Here is a 22,033-nt window from a genome sequence, read left to right as displayed (position 1 = left end):
CAAAAACATGGGACAATATGTCCAGGTTGGAAAATACTGAAGTCACCTTTTAAAATGTGATAAATCCACAAATAATCAGATATCATACTGTTAATTAAGATAACACCAGCCTAATTATATGGTTATAAACAAATGAATATATTATTTCAAATACACGCCATTTCACGAGCCAATGCATGACATATAAACATTAAAGTCTATTTTAAGACTAGTTACATTTTCGATTACATGGACACAACTGTATCAATCCAGATTAGAAAAAAACTATCATTTTACTTTAAAAAAAAAAAAAGAATGAAATGCACGTGATGCATCAACAAATAATGTTGCTTATTAACTTAAGATGCATTTTTAAAAAAAAAATCAAAGAAACCTTTAAACCTTACTGTACAGGAAGACCAAATCATACCGTTAACCTGAAATGACTCACCATTACTCATACCCGCAAAGCGCAGCTGGCAAGATTGACCTAGAGGGGCTACCGTAGTTTTAAGCGAGGACAGTTGTTAGCAACAGTACAACACAAGTTAGGTGACAGGTACCAGCTGTGAGTCTGCGAACAATTAGACAAATACGTGGAAAATAGACAGTAATGAATGTTTGCTCTGTAGCTATGCTGTAGCTAAGTTTACGTCACACACTGAGGGTCATTTCGCGTAATTAGCTTAACTAGCAGGCGAGTGTGCGGCAGGTGGCTAGCTAGGTAGCCTGTAACGTTAAGCTAACGACAACGTCATAAGAAAATCAGAAACTAACACGGTGGTGAGTTGATTAAAGGTGCCGCTGCTGTCAGTGTCCGAGAAATAAACCACCAGCAGTGCCACAATGAATGTCCCGAAAAGTGGCTATCGCGTATTTTCCGCTAACTCCTCCGTAGCATGCACAGAATTGGCCAAGAAGATAACAGAGTAAGTACAACGGGACATTTCTGGCATTATAGCCTCATGTTAGTGAGTAATTTATGTTGTACAACAGCTGTTGGAGCTGTTTTCGCCAACGAGAGTCCGTGTAGTCTTGAGTGAATTAATGGTGTGCTAAATAAATATATCGTGGTCGTGACAGCTGTGTCTCAGATATGGTTAAACTCTAAATGTGTGCCCTTGTTTCACAGGCGGCTGGGAGTCGAGCTGGGGAAGTCTGTGGTCTTTCAGGAGTCTAACAGAGGTGAGGAGAATATTGTGGTTTTATAGGGTAAATAACAAATGAACATGTCAGGTATTTATCTAGCTACCCTATAAAACAAAGCACTTTAATTTGAGTTAGGCTACCTGAGTGCCTTGCATCTGTATTACAAGAACAGAGGTTGGTTTGGGGTAGCATCACAACAACATACAATGTGTAAAATATGAAGGTGTGACACAGTTTTTATCTTGTTTCTTATTTATTTACACACATTAAAAAATATACAATACATAACATGCAAAGGAATGCGAAGGCGAATTGCCTAAAAACACTCCAAGGTCTTAAAAAGTGGGCCTCTCTAGGTATTACAGGAAATAATTCCAGCTCTGTGATATACAATATTTGTTTGTATCTGTCAATAATTTTAGGCTTAATAGAAAACAAAATTAAGGCACAGTGTATCATAGTACCTGACAACAATGCATCCCTAAAACACCCATCTTATACACAATAATGATTGAGTTAGTCACCCTCACACACGAGAATACTTAATCATACATGCAGGTGTCCACAAACACTGTCACTGTCATCAAAAAGATATCTTACCTCAAAATCTGAGGGAACGGACTTAACGTGCATGTTTTGCATTGATGTTTTTAAGATGTATTTGTCTTGAAGTTATTATTGACTGTTGTCCATTTATCAAACAAGGTAGCAGGCCATATCATTTAGATGTGCATAATTTGTACTGCACTATACACAACACGATAGGGCTTGGCGATAGGGATAAAATCAAATGTCACAGTATTTCTGACCACATTCCACGATATTGATATTGTGACAATATTGCAGGGTTGACTAATTTTTAATAAATAATCATCAGTAATGTGGATAGTATGACTAAGTGTGTAAAGGCAAACAAATACAGCAGCTAGCCTCGAACAAGGAAACTAGGAAAACACAACACTTATGATAGTAGGATATCCAAAATCTAGGTAGATATCTACTCTGGTATCACAGTATTGATATATTATTGATCTACTGCTCAGCCCTACAATAGGATGTGACTAATTCAAAATGTGGTTATTTTACTTCAGCTGCACTATCAGATAAATCGTTATATTTTGGGGATATGAAATTTAAAGCTCTGATAAAGCACTGAATTGAACAGCTGAACACCCAGCAGCTGCCACCATCCCTCCGACACAAACACACACTCGATACTCGTCACTTTGCACCTCACCTCACTTTACTGGTTACCTTAGCCTGTCTGACTACCTGTACTTCATTTTTGTACCTTGTTTTGCATAGTGTTTTGTTTGCACCTTATGCATAGTCTGAATGTCGCTTCACTGCTACTGAATGTTGCATCAGGAGACACATTATTCTGTTTCGCTATGACTTTATCTTTTGTACTTTACTGGACTTTATACAGTTGGATAACAATTAAGTCTGTCTTATCTCTTATTTGTTTATACATGCTCTATCAATGACAGTATTTGATGATGAGTGGTGTGTTCACAGTGAAGGGATACAGTTACCAAAAACATGAAGCAGCTTTGCTAAATGAATTGACTGTGTCATTTCTTCCTTGACAATAGAAACTAGAGTGGATGTGAAAGAATCAGTTCGTGGACAAACTATCTTCATCATCCAGACCATACCACGGTTAGTATAATGTTTGAGTTCTATACAAATCACCACCTGTAAGTGAGATCTTGTTCCACATTTTTTAAGATTAACACTAGCTAAATTTTACGTTTTTTTTATGCACACAGAGATGTCAACACAGCCATCATGGAGCTGCTGGTCATGGCCTACGCCCTCAAGACCTCTTGTGCAAAGAACATTATTGGAGTCATCCCTTACTTTCCCTACAGCAAACAGTGCAAGATGAGGAAGAGGGGCTCAATAGTGAGCAAGTTGTTAGCTTCAATGTTGGCGAAAGCAGGTAAAGAGAACAAAATACATCTCACCCTGTGATTTGTGTATGTGTCACCATCAGTGTTGTTTTTTTAATATTAATCTAACTGTCATATATGATTGACTGAACTGAATATATATTAATTAATTAATTGGGAGGACGACCATGCCAATAATCTGTCATTAACCCCAAAGGATTAACACACATCATCACCATGGACTTGCATCAGAAGGAGATCCAGGGCTTCTTCAGTTTTCCAGTGGACAACTTGCGTGCCTCTCCTTTCTTGATTCAGTACATCCAAGAAGAGGTGATAATCCCATTCCAGTGTCTTTGTGTGTTTGTTAAAGTTTAAGCGTTGGTCACCCTGCTGAAGTCAATCACTTATTCAGACATAATCCTTGACTCCTGTTTTCCTCCGTCCTCTCAGATTCCTGATTACAGAAATGCCATCATTGTGGCAAAGTCCCCAGCAGCAGCTAAAAGGTAACTGGTAGATAAAAATTAACATATTTTACCTATCTATGAAATTACATGTTAAAGGTCCAGTGTGTAGAATTTAGGGGGATATATTGGCAGAAATTAAATATAAGAATGTTTTCTTATGTGTGAAATCACCTGAAAATAGGAATCGTGTTTGTCTACATAAGGAGGAGGCCCAAATGGATAGGGCCATTTGCGTTTTTGTGTCTGCCACTCTAGTTAAAAGCCCCTCTCTAACGAGCAGCATCGGGAAAACTCAGTTCCTCTACGCGAAGCAGCTGCATTCAGTATTATTAACAGTTTGAATCACCTGGTTAGTTTGTTTTGGAGAGGAAGAGACCACTGTGGATAATTTGGCTCCCTGTAAAAACCTCCTGAACAATGAATGCTGAAGGAATCCTAACAGGGAGTTCACGCTTGGCACATGGAGAAGTTTCAGCTGGTCGCAGGGTTTTCCCTGGGTTTTTTTCGAGACCAAGGTGGCAAAGGCCTGTGGCTGGGGCATCTTGACAGCTGTACTTTTAGATGTGGTCGCCCCCTCTATTAAATATGAAAGGAGGCCCCCACATGCTTGAGCTTTACACTGCTGACTTGTATAATCAGAACAGACATGTTCTGTGATTTTCAGCCTTCTATGATTATATTTACCCTTTACAGCAGGCACATCCTGACAGCTGAGAGTATGACTGTCAGGTATTGTCCCCCCTCTATTAAATATGAAAGGAGGCTGAAAATCACAGGACATGTCTGTTCTGATGATACAAGTCAGCGGTCCTGAAATGTGTGTTTTTCTTCTATAATACACATTCTACATCTCGGAGGCGACGTCTTTCCACATACGGGCTTCCTTCGCCTTTCAAACAGGGCAGAGCTCTGTGGGAAACAGTATGAGAGACACAGCCTGAGGGGGAACCGGGATCTGACACAACACTGGAGGGAGAAGCAGGTCTGTGGAGCTGTGCGCTGGACGAAAAAACAAGCGCGTCGCACCGAAGGCACGCCGCTATGACGTCGCTTTGGGTTGTGATCTGCAATCCTGACCACTAGATGCCACAAAGCCCCACACACTGTTCCTTTAATGGTCTCAAAATAAAAACATGACATTACGCCAGAAGTAATCGACAATACAGATGGTTTTTTTTTTTTAAATAGATGTCTGATGTTGTTGGCAATTTTTGTGACTTAATATGTGTACATAAACTTACGTTATCTATTTACTCTCCATTTTCCCAGGGCTCAGTCTTACGCAGAACGCCTGCGTTTAGGTTTGGCTGTGATTCACGGCGAGGCTCAGTGTTCAGAGTCTGACATGGCTGATGGAAGACACTCTCCACCATGTGTACGCAACACCACAGGACACACAGGACTGGAGCTTCCTTGTAAGAACACCCATTTTTGTAGAGAGCTGTTTATTTATTTATTTATTTATTTTTTTGCAGGTTGTCTTTTCAGATTAGTAGGTCCAGCGCCTGACAGATTTTACCTCTACAGAAAGCACGTCCCTGTTTATTGTTTCTCACAGTTAGATTCCTTTTTATTTGTCGCACCATGGTTAAATTTAACAAGAAATGTCTTATAATTTCTACTAGTTTAACTCCACAGTGCTTCAAGTTGTTAATAATGACAACCCAATGCAGCTCTTACTTGTGCTAACCTGTTTTTGAGCTGATGATTCTGCTGTTTCTCACTCATGCCATCAACCATACTCCAAGAAATTGATTTTCTGTGTCACTGCATGTTTTGATTCCACAGATACACTACCTCTACTCATGCTGCATCCTCCGCAAGCTGCTTACAAAGACTTACAAACTTACAAAGAGTGACGTGCTTAATAATCATAGAAAACATCGTCCCTGCCTTTTTCTTGGCAAATACCGTAATTTTGAAATATTAATATTTGGTGAGAAATACTAATGTGACTCATAGATCTTAACATATTTGCAGTTTTAATTCCTGGTGAGGCCATTTTAATGGTTCGGTGTGAGGAAAATATCAAATGATTGTGTCATTGGCAAATGACTCCGACGTATTTGCGTCCAGTATTCACTTTATTATTTAGTAAAAAATATTTCTATTCTTACTTGTGTTTCTATTCTCACCCTTGACTTAAAAAATCCTCCTTTTGGAACAACTCAGAAATTGCTTCAACCATAAGAAGACTTAAATTCTTAACACAGTGAGGCTGATTTGTTGCTGTGAAATATTTTCCATTTGTGTCAACCTAGCGAGAGGATTTTCCAAGTCTTGGTATCATGTGTTTGTCATGTCAAATATTTGTGCATTTGTGTTAACGTGGTGTTTATTTGTTGGTAATAGCAGGCAAACAACAAGCTCCGTTCCCTGGCATAGAGCTCCCAAGTACGACCGTAAACATAACTTACATCTGACTATGAAATGATTCCTCTTCAAATGGTTCCTCAATTGGTGCATGTTTAGAAAAAGGGTTTGCGTTGCATCTTGTGAAAATACAGTCTGGATTCAGGGGGTGCGAAAAATGCACAAAATGAATGTTAGTGCCCAGATTTGCATTGATAAAACTTCCAATCAGCTACAGTGCACTCCATACTCAGTGCTATTTGCATGGCATGTTTGACTTGAAATCAGCAGCTGACATGTTTACCGCACCTCTCTAAGATTCCAGACCGTTGTTCTACAAGATGGCCAAACTCTTCTTTGTTTTGTTGTGTTCTGATTTTATTTTAAAACCCATAAATCAAACCAGAACCATGCCAAACATTTTTTTGTTTTATTGTTTTTTTTTTTTTACTTAAGTATCTGGACTCATCTTGCCAATCAACACATGATGCACCCATATTAAACCCGCTCTCTAAAACCTGATTAACTTTTGGTCATAACTGCATGTGATGAGAACTACAAAGCATGCTTTTGAAACCTAACATCTAACGATGGGAAGAAGAAACATTACGAATGGAATTGTTGGTACGTTTAAGCATTAAAATTACGTTAAATCAAAGTTTTAGTTTGCTGCTTCAACGATTCAGACCTTATTTTATCAACAGTAATATTTAGTTAACACTTTTATCTCTATGGCAGAATTTTCTGTAACGCAGTGTTTAACCTAATCAAATCTGTCAGGACAATATTGATGACTGGATTTTATTATTTCATCTTAAATTAATTTCAAGATATCTGACCAAACATTTCTCAGGTAGCTTGTTGCAGTATCTCAGCAAGCTGTAAAAACATCTTTTTTTGAGAAGTGTGTGTACTGCTAACAACATGGCTTTTGCTGTTATTTTGGTTAATAGTGATAAAAGTCTGAATGTGACACTGCCAGGTTTTCTGATGCTGTGGGAACTCACGGTATTCAGCAAGTGTTCTGCAAGGCATGCTCCTCCTGTCTCTGCTTCTTTATACTTTTTTCCTTCACAATCGGCTTGGCTGGCTGATTGTTTACCAGTTGGTTGTTTCCTTATACCCTCTGAATGACTACATTTACATGCACAACAATACTTCAGATGCAGCTGGTTTTTAAATTCTGCTATGTATTCAAAAAAAATGTATTTAATGGGTAGCCGCTTAAATGTGCTGTATTGAATCTAATCCCAGTCTAATTTCAATTCGTAAACTATTTATTTTAGTTGTAGGTTAGGCACATATATCATAGATACTTATCCACAGTCAGTGTATAACCTACAGTAGATGTCAGTCGGCATGCCCTCACTCCGGAGAACACGGCTGGAGTACGGCCACCGAAGCACAGCACTGTTCTGCTGTGGATGGGGGCAGCAACAAGATGTATTTTAGCCACTTAAGAGAAAAGCCCACCTACAAAAAATCCATATCAGTTTAAGTGTATGCCATATTTAGAAGCTCTCTCCATCAGATAGTGATTTCCGATGGGGAACTGAAGTCGATATATCTGTCTCTTCAAAGCCAGACTCCATTAAGAAAAACAGTGATCTAACATTGCTGACTACAGGAGCAACTGGTCTACCACTGCATCAGTCAGTTATTCTGTTCATGTTATTGTGTGACTTTGGGGTTAGTCTGGATTCACCAAAGTCACACAATAACACAAATTAACTAACTGATCGAGGCAGCTGTAGACCAGCAGCTTCTGTGAACAGTGAGCTTAAATTACTGTTTTTGTCAATGGAGTCTGGTGGCTTCATGAGAGCATAGATGGGGAACTGATACAGTTAATGGCTTCTTCATCAGGACAGGCTGTCTGACAGCAAGGCAAAGTGGTAAATATACACTCTTAATATAGTGTACACTTAAACTGATACAGCTTTTAGCAGGTGGTACTTTGTTTTAGGTGGCTAAAGTATGTTTTGCTGCTGTCCCCGTCCACAGCAGTGCTTTGCTTTCGTGTCAGTACTCCTGCCTGCTTCTCTAAATGGGGGGCGTGCCGACAGATGTCTCTCGTACAACCCTACTCAAAAATATCTTAACTAGGGATGACCTCAAGCTCACATGCAAAAGCGTGTGCCCCATATAGACTGAGCCCTTTGCAGCAGCCTGGGTTCGATCCCAACCTTCAGCCCTCTGCTACATGTCATTCCCCCTCACACTCTCCCCACTTTCCTGTCACTATAAAAAAGTAAAAAGCCCTAAAAATAATCTTTAAAAATGATTTTGTTCAACCTTTGTCATAACAGTTTCTGTATGTCTGTCAGATTGAAAAGTAGAATGGTTTTATTTTAACCAAAATGACATGACACCAGGATGTTTCCAGTTTGTCAGGAGCAAAGTAGTCGGTTCAGTGACTGGAAATGGACAGCGTTGGACAGCAGCCTGGCTCAGCTGTATTCACAATAACAAATGAAGCTGCGTAGATAAACTAAACTACATTTTGTTTGTTGTGTGACATTGACCCAAAAGACGCAGCTGCTGCATCTCCTGTGATTGCCCTGTGAGATGCAGTGGGATTATTGTGTGCATGTAAAAGTAGTCGCTGGCAGCAGTGATGTTCGACTGAGGACTGACCCCAGAACATTGGCAAGTGTGTATGAAGAAACTCTCATCAGTGCTTGTCAACCACTCTTGTCCTGTGTGAATTAAGACTGTCTGGTGCATATTGGTTCATATGCAGACTGCTGCCATATGCCTGCCACAGCCTGGGCCTGAGGTTGTGTGTGTCCAGGCAGTTGCCTTCTGATTGGGTATCCTGGGCAGAAAACCCTGTCATTTGATTTTGCATGGCATGTGCTGTACTAAGTTTGGCATTTCAGTTTAATCTCATAGGGGTAGGTGGGGTACAATGGGGGGAATTTTCTTTTACTTTTGATTGCCATTTTTAAATTTATTACGGCATTGTATAACTAACAGAATTTCTACAAATCATTTACATCATCCGATAACGACCCCATAATTCGGGGTGCAGATTTGCCCAAATCACAAAACATTTTCTCAACCCATTTTACCCAATCTACTGAGATTTGTTTTTGATTAGGTGAGATACAGTTCACACAGCCTTCTCAGAGTGCTCTCATTGGTAACAATTTCTGCTTTCCTTTGCAGTGATGATGGCCAAAGAGAAACCTCCCATAACTGTAGTCGGAGACGTGGGAGGGAGAATTGCCATCATTGTGGTAAGATGCTGCAAATGCACTTTTTACAGCCTACATGGTTGAGCTGTTGATGTAAGCTGTTCTGCCATCTTTGATTATATCTCATCTCAAAGCATTTAAAGTAGTTTGCACTTGGAAATGAATTCGTTTACTACGACTATAAACGCCTCATCACTGACAGTGTGGTTTTAGAAACATAACTGGCCAGGTTGCTGCAGATCCTTAAAGTCTTTAATGGCATTGAATTAATGCATCTAAATATAAGGTTTTAATTGGTATTAAAATGTCTTAAATCAACTTTTCAAATCTCTGAAAAATGCAAAGACATTGACTTTGCACTGTAAAATCTCAAAATAATTGCTAACATGTATTTTTCTTAAATTAATTCCCAAATGCTTCTGGCTTTAACATCACTCTGTTCAGGTTGGTTGTTCAACCAACAACACTCAAATTTTTCTTTTCATCCGGGAAGCAGGGGATTCACTGACCTCTAGATTGCTGTCACTGTTACCTGGTCGACATGGGGAAGTGCATTTTGATTTTGCTGTGTGGCTGAATCCATTGCCAGGCAGTGTGTATAAAACTCATTGTATTTTATGCAAAAAGATTTACAAATCAGCATGATGGAAATGAAGGCGGTGGAATCCCACTTGCTGAGTGAGAAACAAAAAATTGCAGAGAAAGCATGCCAACAAACACCAGGCATATCGCAGCTCTGTTCTACTCTTGTCTGTGACACAAGAAACATTTGAGCAGAACTGTACCATAAGTGATTGATATTAAATTTTGGTTTGGTATGGGAAATTTACCAGATGGAACAGATAACATACTCCTTGAGACTCCAAAAAGAAATATTTATCAAAGGATGGGCCCCTGCTATCGCCATACTAACATAGTGAAGTGATTGAAATCCGCCTACATACTTCACAGCATATATGTATTTTTACCTCGCCCACCTGACTCACCCCTGATGCCACTGTATATACACAAACACAACTCCCCTTTCTTCTTTCTTTATTTTTTTTTGGTCTAACATTTCCTTTTCCCAACTTACACCTTTTGTTTTATTTCAAAGTAAATACTTTCAGATGGGATATGCTTAGTTTATTTTAACTTATTGTTGTTTGCCTGTAAGATACATAGACACAGCTGTAAAAAATAGAAAAAAATATTGTATAAGTTGCTGTATTTTAAATTGAAATGAAGTTTAAAAAAAAGTCTTAAATCTAACTTGCCTTATGCTGTAACCACGAGTAAGTGTGAGCTGAACTGTTTGAGTTACATTGTTTACACCTTTAAGTGAGATTTTTTTTTTTTTTTTGAAGAAGAATTATTAACACTTTCTCTTTTTTACATATAAAATGTTTAATCCACAACAGTAAAACTCACAGATGCTCAATTCAGTGAACATAGAGGTTTTGCTGCGACAGCCTAATGTGGTCTGGTGTGACCAGTAGCTTATGGTGGCTCATGTAAGCCAACGCTAGCAAGACAAGTTTATTTATGTAGCACCTTATCATACACGAAGGTTATGCACAGGCAAAAGACAACAAATAATAGTTTAAGTATAAAATTGGGTAAATAAAAGTTTATTAAAAATACAGACAAGTTTAAAACCAAATTAATAAAATAAATTAAAGTATAAAAGGCTGCGCAAAAGAACAATCTTTAGCTTAGTCTGAGCTTAGGCTAACAATAGACATTCCTGTATTAGGACATTGTTGAGTCAACTCGCTGACTTGCTGTTTTGGCATTTGTTGTCATCCCATAGTTCTCATTTGTGGCCACATAGTGGTGCTCACATGATCCTGCAATTATCCTCCACAGATCAGATCAATAATACTTTCACCATTACAAAGAAACTACCAAAAGTCAAAATCATTAAGTCTTTGCTGCAGGTTGTATTTTTCTTCTCTCTTTCCTCCTTCAGGACGACATTATAGATGATGTTGGAGACTTTGTTGCAGCTGCTGAGATCCTGAAAGAAAGAGGAGCCTATAAGATTTATATCATGGCCACACATGGCTTACTGTCTGCTGATGCTCCGCGCCTCATAGAGGAATCTGCCATTGATGAGGTGAGGACACTTAACTTTTTGTTTTCAGTAATGTGTTTAAGTTTACTTGCAAAACAGGCTTTAATCTCAGTGTGAGTCACTAGTTAAAGATTATATGTAAGTTTAATCAGTAAAACTTGTTATTATTGAGTTTTAATAGAAACCTTATGTGTCATACCTGCATAATATAAATAAGGAAGCTAAAGTAACAAGGGAAGAAGAAAATACCAAACTGATTTGTGCTCTTTTATTAGCTCTCATGTATTCTTTATAAACAACGTGTACAAGACGATACTTCCTCCTAATGAAAGGTTTTTCAGCTGAACTGTTGTGGCATGAAATTATCTGTAACTAGAACAATGAAATGATCATTATAACGTCCAGATGCATTTCTGTGAACTATTAGTTTCAGTTTTCACTTCCTCCGTGACTACCCAGGGTTCAGAAAACAGTAGTTGCAGTTTAGTATTTTCATGTATTCATGTGATATCTGACTTAGGTTGATAATATTTTTATTATGATTTAGAACATAACGCTTATTGAGTTCTGGGCCAAATCTGGTATATTTGAACTCGCTGGGTAAAAAGGGTCTGGAATTTTAATTCCCATTAATTTTTAAGCCATCTCAATATTTCAATTTTGAAAGCTTTTGAGAGTCCACTCATGAACCAGGTGAAGGAGGCAAGACACACAAACAACACATTCCCCACGTTTTCACAACCGTATTTCCATCTCATTTTTCCATCTCTGTTTTCTTTTCCCCACACAAATGAGTACACAAGCGTAGTTTGAATTCTCTGATAATCAAATCCTGGTGACTTTTAAAGTGTGACTGTCATCAGTGTCACTGAAACGTTTCAGTGAATCAGCCTGACAAAAAACTGCACTGGTCGACTGCTTTTGAAGTTAAATGGAAACAGTCTCACAAACAGCCTCTTTGATGGTCCCACAAAATCAAATGTGTTTAATATTATAAGATGTTTTTAGTCTTGACTCATGCAAATACTGAAGTTCAATGACGAGATCACTGTCAACAGCCAACAGCTGCGCCCTCTCCAGCAACAAACAAGAAGCAGCAAATCTTGTAGATTGTGGATGAGGAGGGGACTCCAGAAAGGCACAAGAACATAAACAAGTCTTGGTTCTCTTGGAAAAGGAGGAGAAACTGATGGAGATCTTGAGAGAACAAGAGTCCATGTTTGATTCAGTGGTATCCAGTCCACTAACCAGCACTTATTTTAGTGAGAAATCTTAGTTTATGAAACAGTTCACCTCTCATTTCCACGGTCTCCTCCCACTAAAACAACTCAGCTAACTTTTGGAGGCAAGTCACGAGTTAAGGCGACAAAATCCAAAGTTTGTACACAAATACAGTTTCTTTATGGATTATATTGATGCAGACTTAACAAGAATACTGTCGACATGTAAAGCCTTTTATCTTGTGTTTTTGTGGACATGTGAGGAATTGTTAATATGTCAAATTTCTTAAAGGGAATTTGGTGTAATATTTTTCGCCAGGAGCAGGGCGGGAAATAACCTCAAAAGAAATCTAGTAGTATTTTAAAAATAGTGACCCTGCAAGATCCTCAGTCTTTGCAAAATCTCATAGTGTGTGACTAAAAAAGAACGTTGTCTTAAGATGTGAAAGGGTGTCAGACTTTAGTTTCTTAAAAGTTATGTCTAAGTCTTCTCATGCATGGTGAGCATAAGTCTGAGCATGATGTCTCTGTTTATGCGGCCCTCAGGTGGTGGTGACCAACACAGTCCCCCATGAAGTACAGAAGCTACAGTGTCCCAAAATCAAGACTGTGGATGTCAGCATGATATTGGCTGAGGCCATACGCCGCATCCACAACGGAGAGTCCATGGCCTACTTGTTCCGCAACATCACCGTGGACGACTAAATGAGTGTCAGAGAGGTCAGAGGGTGAGGTGGGTGTGATAGAGACGAAAGGCAGGTGCACTCCTTCTCCGTGCTGTAAAAACATGCTATCGCCATGTTCCATGTGTTGTATATGTCGGGATTACATGTATCCTAATTCTGTGAAAGAAATTTAAATAGTAAGAATTATTCAAGGTTATTTAACTTAACATCAAAAGGTGTAAAGAGGTGTTTCTTTAAGTTGAAAGATCTTGTTCTTGTTGAGAAAAGATGATAGAAATAGCAAAAAAGTGACTTTGACCCCGCCTCTCCTTGCCTTGCTGCTCTTTTTGCTTTACAGACTTGAACAAAAGATGCTTTGTATTAAAAAAAAAAAAAAAAAGTTATTTTGTCATAAACTGCGGTACCTCATATCTAACGACTGAGCTTCGGCTGCAAAAGACAATAGAAAAATGTCTGCAGTAACAGGACTTTATGCTTTACCACCCGTTTTCCAGACGCTCTTGCTCTTGCTGGCCCGATATGATCAGGTCTGCTCAGCACTGTGATGTCTTTGCATTTAATTGGATGTGTTGTGTCTGACCATACAGACAGGACTGGACAAACTCCTGCTTATTGGTGCCCAAACTATATTTTTATGCAGCTTTTTTTGCACCATTTGAAGGAATGTTTGGTAAAATGTGACAAAAGAAGTTTCTAACATCTGTAGAAATGGATCATTATTTCATATGCTCTATATTATTGGGTCAGTTAAACTAAATCATAACAAAATATATTTTTCAACTTATTTATGTTAGTATCAAGCCAAGAGAATAGTTTTTGTTCGGTGCTGCCCTTTTGGGGACTGCTGCTGCTGTTATCACAGAGCAATAGAGGTTAATGTAATTTCATTTGTGGTCCTTCAAGTATTGGCATACTATGTTTGAAAAAGTTGTGGTGCTTAAACAACTGAAAAAATACTTAGAAAACTCAGGATAAATTGCAGATTATCCTGGAGAGGAAATTATTTAAAAGATTTGCACAGCACAAATGAAACTTCATTCACCTTATATTGCACCTGCAGCAGTGGTCTCAAAGCTAAAACACTCTGCAGCCGAGCGACACGCGTCAAAACATCTGCCTCTATTATTTTCAATGTGCAACCCTCACTGGTGGTGGCTAGACACACTTCTGCACTCACAGATGTGCTGCCCTGTGACTCTTAGCACCACTATCCTATTTCCAGCCTCGCTGCCCCTAAAAAGAACACTTGCTCCGGGATGGTAGCGTACATCCCGGCTCTCGCTCCTTACCTCTGCTGTCACTGTGTCTCTCATGTGTGTCAAAGAATAGATGAGGAGAGACGAGTTGTTGAGGTTGACAAATATCCCAAGCTATACAACCCACAGTCCCGTCATTATAAAGACAATGGCAAAAAAGATATTGTCAGTTGAGCCACAGCTCTGGAATTTGGCTCTTTCGGTGAAAAATTAAGTTCAAGTAGTAGGTGTCCACACATTTTTTAACTAATACAGGGTGGAAGAAGTCGTCACTCATTTTTACTTTGGTAAAAGCAGTAATAACTTCTGTTGACGGAGCACGAATCCTCCTTGGAGTGTCACATTTCAGCCTAACAGTGCATAGTTACCTATACTGAGGCAGTGAGTGGGATTTTTTTGTCATTATTACTATTATTTTGTTGTTATTTGGACGGGCTGACCCCTTAATATACTCCAACTTTCTAGCAGTAGACTGAACACACCCAGCTCAGTATAGTTCTTATTTTGAATGGCTGACGGTGTAACCCGACAGTGAAATCACATGCATACACATATACATAAAGGACCATCTTTGTTGAAGCCAGTTAACTACAAACCTTAACACCTAACATTACTGCCGACTGTTTTTCAAAGCAGAGAAAAAACAGTTCTTCATGTATTTAGTTTGTGTTTTTCTAAGCAGCCAGTGGTTTTCCTTAATTTCAATTTGCTGTGAGAGACACCGATCACAGTGAACCTCCTGCTTCGTTTTCCTTTTCATCACTTTACAGTATGACTGAAACTCTGCTTGTCTGATGGGCATATGTGTAGAGAGGCTCTGATTGCATTGCGTTAAAAAGAAATCTAACAGCTGTTTACTGCTAACCCTGTATAAATGTGAAATGATTGCTGTCGTTGTTGTATGGCATGGCTCAGGTTATGTAAAACATGAACTAATACAGAGAATGACTGCCATATAACTTTATTTCATGCAGTGTAAAAATATTGCCAAATTGCTGACATCTTGCCAACGCCTAATGTAACACTATTTACTAGAAATCACTTCTTCTTCACTGCTCTAAAACTGTAGTTTCACAGAGCAACTTGCTGTGTAAGCTACTGTTTTGGATCGGCAAAGAAGAATTGGGAAAACTGTCGATGTGAAACTGCTTAAAGTTTACTAATAAATTCTGTGGTATCTGATTGGTGCTTGACATGCAAACTTGCTGATACCCGATCCAGCATTTTAGGCAGTGTCAGTGGCATTCCCCAAACTGGTATCAGAACAGCTCCCCTCATCTGCTGCTGTTGCTCTGTGTTGGAAACAATTCTCCAGTTGGAGGTTAGCAACACTTATCCACACCAAGTCCATAACCTTCTCTAATTAAAGCAGCAGTCACATTCTTAACCTGTTTTTGCTTGAGCATTATACCAGCATTTGAATGTACCAGATAGGTGGACTTTGATTTGATCCATGCTTTAGGCGCGTCACTTTACAATGACCGCTTTCACAAACTCCAGTATGGTGGGCTGCTCGAGTGGCTTTGTTCTAAGGTGTGTGGAAGCCGATGGCTGCCTGGAAGATAGGATTTGTGTACTACAAAAAAAAAAAGAGAAATAGCCAGCAGTAATGTATAATATGTGTGTTTTTAGTGAACTGGCACAAACACCAGTATGGTCGATGAATTACTGTGATGTTCCCCCTTAAAACGTGATCTGAACACACGCACCTTTCTGCGCTCTCTGAGTGAATTTCCAAGTGATGCTTAAGAGGAACTGAGTGTATTTCTGTTCTGATTGAGTCCTCTGCTCAGGGAAATACACTTAATAAGCCAATGCACAATTATCTGTTCTTGTGTTTTCGATGCTTTGTTCCAATGTCACATGTTGAAAACGTATGTCTTCCATACAGCAGTACTGTACACGTTATCTTTGTACTCTTTGTCATAGAAACTGTACTTCTTCAGTATTTGAGAGCTAGATGCACATGTTGGGGTTGTGTTGGCACAGAGTTGGAGGTTGTCGGTATCAAATGCTGTTGCTATGCAGGCTAAGATTTGATCTGTTGTGAGTGTTTATCATTCTGTCTTCTCTGTATTCACTGCTCCCCTGACCTGTCTGTGACGCTGAGGGAGTATGATTGACACTAACACTCTTCTGTCCAGCTCTACGACATTTGTCAATGTGTATGAAAATAAAACATTTGCCTCCTTCTGTGCCTTGTCTCTACCGTATAAGAAACCATGTTATTATGCTTTGGTGAATGGCCTTATAGGTTAAAGACTTCGACAGTTTATGTTACTTAATGACAGTTAAGTCATTTTTTATTGGACTTAAGTGTGGAAAAATTATCTTTTTCCTCAAAGTGTATTGTAAACCAGTCTCTCTCTGTAAAGTCAAGGTAGGTATTGTGCATTAACTTGACAGGAGACAAATTTTAAAATGTTAAATCTTTACATGTTACTGTATTATATGATCACATTTTCTGAAAATGTTGACTTTAATCAGAATTCATAAAGATTTCAGTCCAGGAAAGTGAGCTTTTCAGCTACATTATAGGTGTTGGATAAAGGAATACTTCACCCACAAAATGATAATTTGTATATCAGTTGCTCACCCTGTGTTACTTTGAATTTATGAAGAATATTGTTCTTTTTGGATGCATCCACAGCGAACAAGGAATCAAAAAACAGAGAAAATTCTTGATGAATTGAAGTCATAACAGCAGCAAAACATCCGTTTGCAACCTCTCACTAAACTCATGCAGTATAATCCAAATCTCATTTATCCAGTCGAACGCTCAGTACTTCCCCCCCCACATGCACTTCTGTTAAAACCTTAGTATTTAAAACACTTAAGCATACTGCTGAACGTTCCACTGAGCAGAGTTCAATCACAGGCACTTACTCAGGCGTGCTAATCATCCGTGCTTGAAACTGTTTATGCAGAAGTGTTTTAAATCACTGGTTCCCTACCTTTTCCGTCAGGGACCCCTTTTCTGTCGTTGGGTAAACTGATGACCCCTGACTAAGTGACAGAGATTACATATTATACACAATGCATAACAGTGAATGAATGAACTTTATTTATAAAGCACCTTTCATGCACAAAATGCTTTGCATTTCAGTGGCAGAGACAAACAGCAAGGAAATAAAACTGTACAATTATACAGCACTCATTCAAGGAGAAATAAGAAGAATGAACACATTTATCAATCAATAATAAATGAAGTAATGAAAAATACACATAGCCAAAAGAAGCATCCCCAACAACGGTGCAGAACAACTAATAATCTGAACAATTAACCCAGCAGGATGTTTGTGTAAAATGAGATATGGATTAAATTTGTGCAGATTATTTGTGAATGTTGCATCACAGGTGAGTTTATCTTATATTTGTGGAGCTTTTTGTGCAGGTTTTTTTTTTTTTTTTTTTTTTTTTAATAGATATTTAATAGGATTCCTTATGACAAAGTAAGTGTTTTCTTCTCCCTGTCATGTGGCCATTGTTCTGTTAGCTCTGTGGTTGTTTTAACTGTGTACTTCTCTAATGCAGGACAAGGTGGTTAAGCAGAGAGTGAAGGCTCTGTCGATATAGCTTGTGTTCAGGTCTTCATGGTGCCCTTTTCTTGAGAGTTTTTTTTTTTTTTTTTTTTTAATTTCTCTAAGAATAATCTAAGCTTTAAAAGTAGGCAATTCATTTAGTTTTCTTAATAGAAATGAATTAAATACTGTATTAAAGTTCTTTGTTTTTGGTACACTTGGGTTGGGATAAATTAAATTTCATACATTATCAGGCCCTAAAAGTCATTAAATAGTCTCTAAACATACCTCTGAACCAACTTAATACTTGCAACTACCTGTTGGCAAAATGTAGATTAACCTAACTTGCCTGCCTCTGCATGTGTCCACATATATAGGCTACTACTATATTGCATACCTTTATTCTTATTCACTGCTTCAATAAGAAAAAAAGTCTAAATATTTAGTTAAAAATCAAATACAAGTGTCTGAGACCTGTAGACACCCTGAACCAGTGTTATAAATTGTAAGGTTTTAGTGTGAATGCTTGTTTGGGAAGTAGTGAGCATACGACTGCGACTTGGATTATTCTGCACGAGTTGTGTGAGAGTTTGTAAACTGATTTGTTTTTGATATAGTTTTGCTTTTGTTAGTAACAGTTCCCTATGACTTCAATCGGTGAAAAGGTTTCTCTGTTTTTGGATTCTTCAGTCACCATAGAGACAGTCAGCTTGGAGTCCTGTCCTTTCTGGATCTTGCCCTCTTCATGTTGAATCAGATTTCAGTTTGCTAATCTTATTCTTTGAGCAATCTTTATGTATATTGAATAAACATAGCTGAACACGGTAAAAGGTAACAGATAAATGAAAATACTGTACAGGTGTATGAGAAGGCCTGACTTTAAGTTTGACAAGCAGCACTACAGAACAACATAGATTACAACACTTGAAGTAGTGACAGTCAGAGATCCTGTACTTGTTCAAAACTTCTCAGGTATCTTTACAACACTGAGGAGCTTTGACCAAGTCCAGGAGCAGAGACAAACCCAGACATCTCAAACCACAGAAATCTAACCAGCTGGCTTCAGTTACATGTGAGCTATTTGAATCATTTACATGTCATGAAGCCTATCTATGCCTGTGTTCACTACAGCCTGAATGAAAAGTTAAGTCCGCACCTTAGCTTTAAAAGGGACGATCTGCCTCTCTGCGTCCGCCCGTGTGCCACTGTGGTCCAACTGAAGACAGCACTGAGTTTAAACGGGACACGAAGAGGAACCAGAGATCTGATAATCACAGATCACTTCCTCGTCTGATTCTGGGGAAACAATGCACCTTGTCTCTGAACGTTTTTTGAAAGAGGAAGCATACCCTTTTCTCTCCCTCTCTGGGGCCTGTGGCCTTTTGACAGACGGGAAATGTTAACAGTACATGTGAAGAGAACATCTAAATGTCATATCAAGTTAACTGATCCATCTAACCAGCAATCATGTTTCACAGTAGGTGGAAAGTAGTTTTCATAGACTTAGTGTACTAAAATACTGTTTTAAGTATGTACCTTCAAGTATCTGCAGTGTCCCACATCAACTTATATGACAAAAACACAGTAGAGAAATGCATCCAAGTGCATGTCAGTACAGCTAATTACTTCTAGTACTTGTAGTTACTGTAAAGCCTGTGTTCTTTTTTGTCATGTATTGTAGGGCCACAGGAGACAGAAGTTGAGGTATTTACAGTTTTTTTTGGTTCCCTTATAATGTCATTTGCAGCATTATTTGAGACTTGCTTCCCCATATCAACCACCGTTCGTGGAACTGCTGCCTTGTTGGTAAATAATGACCACCAGAGGGCGATACAAGACAAAGCAGAGAGATCATGGGATTGATTGATTGTGTGTGTGAGTGTGTGTATTAGGACCATGCAATAAGTCCATAACTGACTTTATTTCACCAGGATAATCCACTCAGTGTTAAAAACCACTTTCTATGATTTTCTTTTTTGGGTACAAACATTAGAATAAACACCGATCACTTTAAACAAACAACAAACAGGTTGGTCGAGCTATTAAAGCAATTATTGTTTTTTAAAACTTACATTTCTGGTCAGACCAGCAGTCCTCAAGAAAAGTCAACACAATGCAACTTGGAGTAGAATTACAGTCATTTAATACGGCATTTAAAGAACAAATGTCTCTGTATGTTGTGACAGAATTCATTTCATTCATACAACTAAGTCTGCACGTCCAAACTCTCAGTATGTTCATGTGAGCTGAGCTGTTTGCACGTGAGATTTCAAAATGTGTTTCCTGTCAGGACTTGGCGTCAGCTTTATTGTTCTTTCCTTGTTTTTCCAGTTTGGGCTGTGATAACTTACTTTACATACATATTTTAGAATTTGTCTATACGTCTTTGCCCCTGCCCACACACACACACACACACACACACTCACTTGTTGTCTGCTGTCACGTCAAGAACAGTTTTATCAGTAAAAATTACAATATCATCTGCAAAAAAAAGCGAAGTAATGTGCCGACGTTGGATGAGATAAGCTGTTTTATTTATCTTTAAGATAAGCTCTGAATAAGAACATCAAACATCACCTTTGCACCGTCATGAAGAGAAAATATCATTAACATTTTTTAAAAAGAAGGCAAACACCCATTAAAAAATGAAATGACAAAGAAAGGGAGAAACACCAGTATGTGTGTTTTTTTAATGTCTTAGATGCAGGACAGGCCGCACAACAATTCACAACATAATGTTTAATGTGTTGCTATCAAAAATATAAACCCCACTTCAGTTGTTCACTTCATAAATCTCTCTCATGTAAACACTTCACAGTTATTTGCTCTTTTAACACCAGCAACACAAAAACTTAAACATGATATACATTTGAAGGAAAATTGAGCGTATGATACACACAGCTGCACAATTTTTACACCATCATTTCTGACATTCACAGTTAGCAGTGTCTGTGCACTGCCGTTTTTTTTTTTTTACACACAGTTGTTCAACCACATTCTTTCACGTATGAAAGGTGTTTTCATGGTGACATGTCCATCTCACTGTTACATCTCTGCACCCCCAGTGTTGTGGCGATAGATGCAATGCTCTCAAGCCTGATGAGTACACAACATTTACTGACTCAGTGTTTAGCTAGAGTCTTGACACATGTAACACTGTCTCTCAGTGTGTAGCTCCACACCAACGAAGCCCTTTCAGTCTCTTTTGGGCAGTTCTTTCTCAGTCTCTTTGGGTATTCTTGCCCTTATGAGATGATGCAGCTGTTGGCCTTGTTCATAGGAGGTCGTTTGTTGCTCTCTTTGGGGAACGTCTCCCGTCTGCGGCACAGCGCTGGGCTCAGCCGACTGGGCAGGTTGGCTTGCTGGAGCAGCTCTCTGAAAGCCTCCAGCACGTTGACATTGTCTTTGGCAGAGGACTCCATGAAGCTGTGGTTCCAGTCCTGCTCCACTGTGGACAGCACGTCTTTGCTGGACACCTGACGCTCGTTGTGACGGTCTATCTTGTTGCCTATCACCACAATAGGTGTGTACTTGTCCTCTTTGACCTCTAGGATCTCCTCTCGCAGACTCTTGACAGCCTCCAGGGATTCGGGGTCATCCACAGCGTAGACCAGGGCGAAGGCATCGCTGCTCTGGATGGAGAGCTTTCGCATGGCGGGGAAGGAGTAGCTTCCGCTGGTGTCCATGATGTTGATGGTGACTTTGACACCTGCCACCTCGTACTCCTTCCTGTGGAGCTCCTCCACTGTGCGCCGGTGCTTGGGCTCAAAAGTGTCCTCTAGGAAGCGTTGGATGAGGGCTGTCTTCCCCACTCCAGCTGCTCCCAGAAACACCAGACGCACCTCCGTCTTCTCCTTCACTTCAAAAGACATGTTTCTGATGCTCTTTGCCTCCAAAACACCACTTGGAAGAATCACTTCTGTTTTCTGTTGCCTGTGGATCCTTGTCTGAAAACTCTTGATATCAGTGATGGAGTTGGATGCAGTTCTGTTGAATAGGCTGATGACAGCAGATGCATGTGAGTGTGCCTGGTGAGGCTGCACTCTGTATATATCTTCACACACAGCACCTGCCCCCTTCTGCTTGCAGCCAATCAGGAGAGAGCAGTATCTCCCTCCTTACAGCAGCCAATCATAGACACTCATGCAAATCACGAAGAGTAAGAGGAAAAAAAACAACAACACAGAGGTGATTTCACTTAAAGGGCAGAGAAGCAGAAAACTTTCTCAAGTGATAAATCTGCATTTTA

General features: G+C 39.2%; 2 protein-coding genes across 3 annotated transcripts; one reads left to right on the top strand and one right to left on the bottom strand.

The window, feature by feature from the left end:
- Positions 1–452: 452 nt before the first annotated feature.
- Positions 453–16,454, top strand: LOC125879260 (phosphoribosyl pyrophosphate synthase-associated protein 1). 2 transcript variants are annotated; one of them, XM_049561013.1, is made up of 11 exons: positions 453–908; positions 1,112–1,164; positions 2,724–2,790; positions 2,901–3,073; positions 3,241–3,356; positions 3,477–3,532; positions 4,763–4,908; positions 5,846–5,887; positions 9,017–9,087; positions 10,997–11,143; positions 12,868–16,454. In XM_049561013.1, the coding sequence occupies exons 1-11, from the start codon at positions 826–828 to the stop codon at positions 13,024–13,026; spliced, it is 1,113 nt and encodes a 370-aa protein (XP_049416970.1). In that variant the 5' UTR covers positions 453–825; the 3' UTR covers positions 13,027–16,454. The 2 variants fall into 2 exon arrangements, with proteins under 2 accessions (XP_049416970.1, XP_049416971.1); XM_049561014.1 differs by lacking the exon at positions 5,846–5,887 and having other exon boundaries at positions 455–908.
- A 3,345-nt stretch (positions 16,455–19,799) lies between these two features.
- rasd4 (rasd family member 4) lies at positions 19,800–21,794 on the bottom strand. The gene has a single exon (XM_049561018.1). The coding sequence runs from the start codon at positions 21,654–21,656 to the stop codon at positions 21,030–21,032; it is 627 nt and encodes a 208-aa protein (XP_049416975.1). The 5' UTR covers positions 21,657–21,794; the 3' UTR covers positions 19,800–21,029.
- Between the last annotated feature and the right edge of the window lie 239 nt (positions 21,795–22,033).

Source organism: Epinephelus fuscoguttatus, linkage group LG19 (assembly GCF_011397635.1).
Source record: "Epinephelus fuscoguttatus linkage group LG19, E.fuscoguttatus.final_Chr_v1".
Classification (NCBI taxonomy): Eukaryota; Metazoa; Chordata; class Actinopteri; order Perciformes; family Serranidae; genus Epinephelus; species Epinephelus fuscoguttatus.
This window is presented reverse-complemented; position numbering and strand designations above follow the sequence as displayed.

Bases quoted from the DNA above. Each gene is read 5' to 3' on its own strand.
- LOC125879260 (XM_049561013.1), top strand. From the start codon at position 826: ATGAATGTCCCGAAAAGTGGCTATCGCGTATTTTCCGCTAACTCCTCC. The intron at 2,791-2,900 runs GTTAGTATAATG...TTATGCACACAG, and splicing joins ATCATCCAGACCATACCACG to AGATGTCAACACAGCCATCA. The intron at 4,909-5,845 runs GTAAGAACACCC...TGTTGGTAATAG, and splicing joins CACAGGACTGGAGCTTCCTT to CAGGCAAACAACAAGCTCCG.
- rasd4 (XM_049561018.1), bottom strand. From the start codon at position 21,656: ATGTCTTTTGAAGTGAAGGAGAAGACGGAGGTGCGTCTGGTGTTTCTG.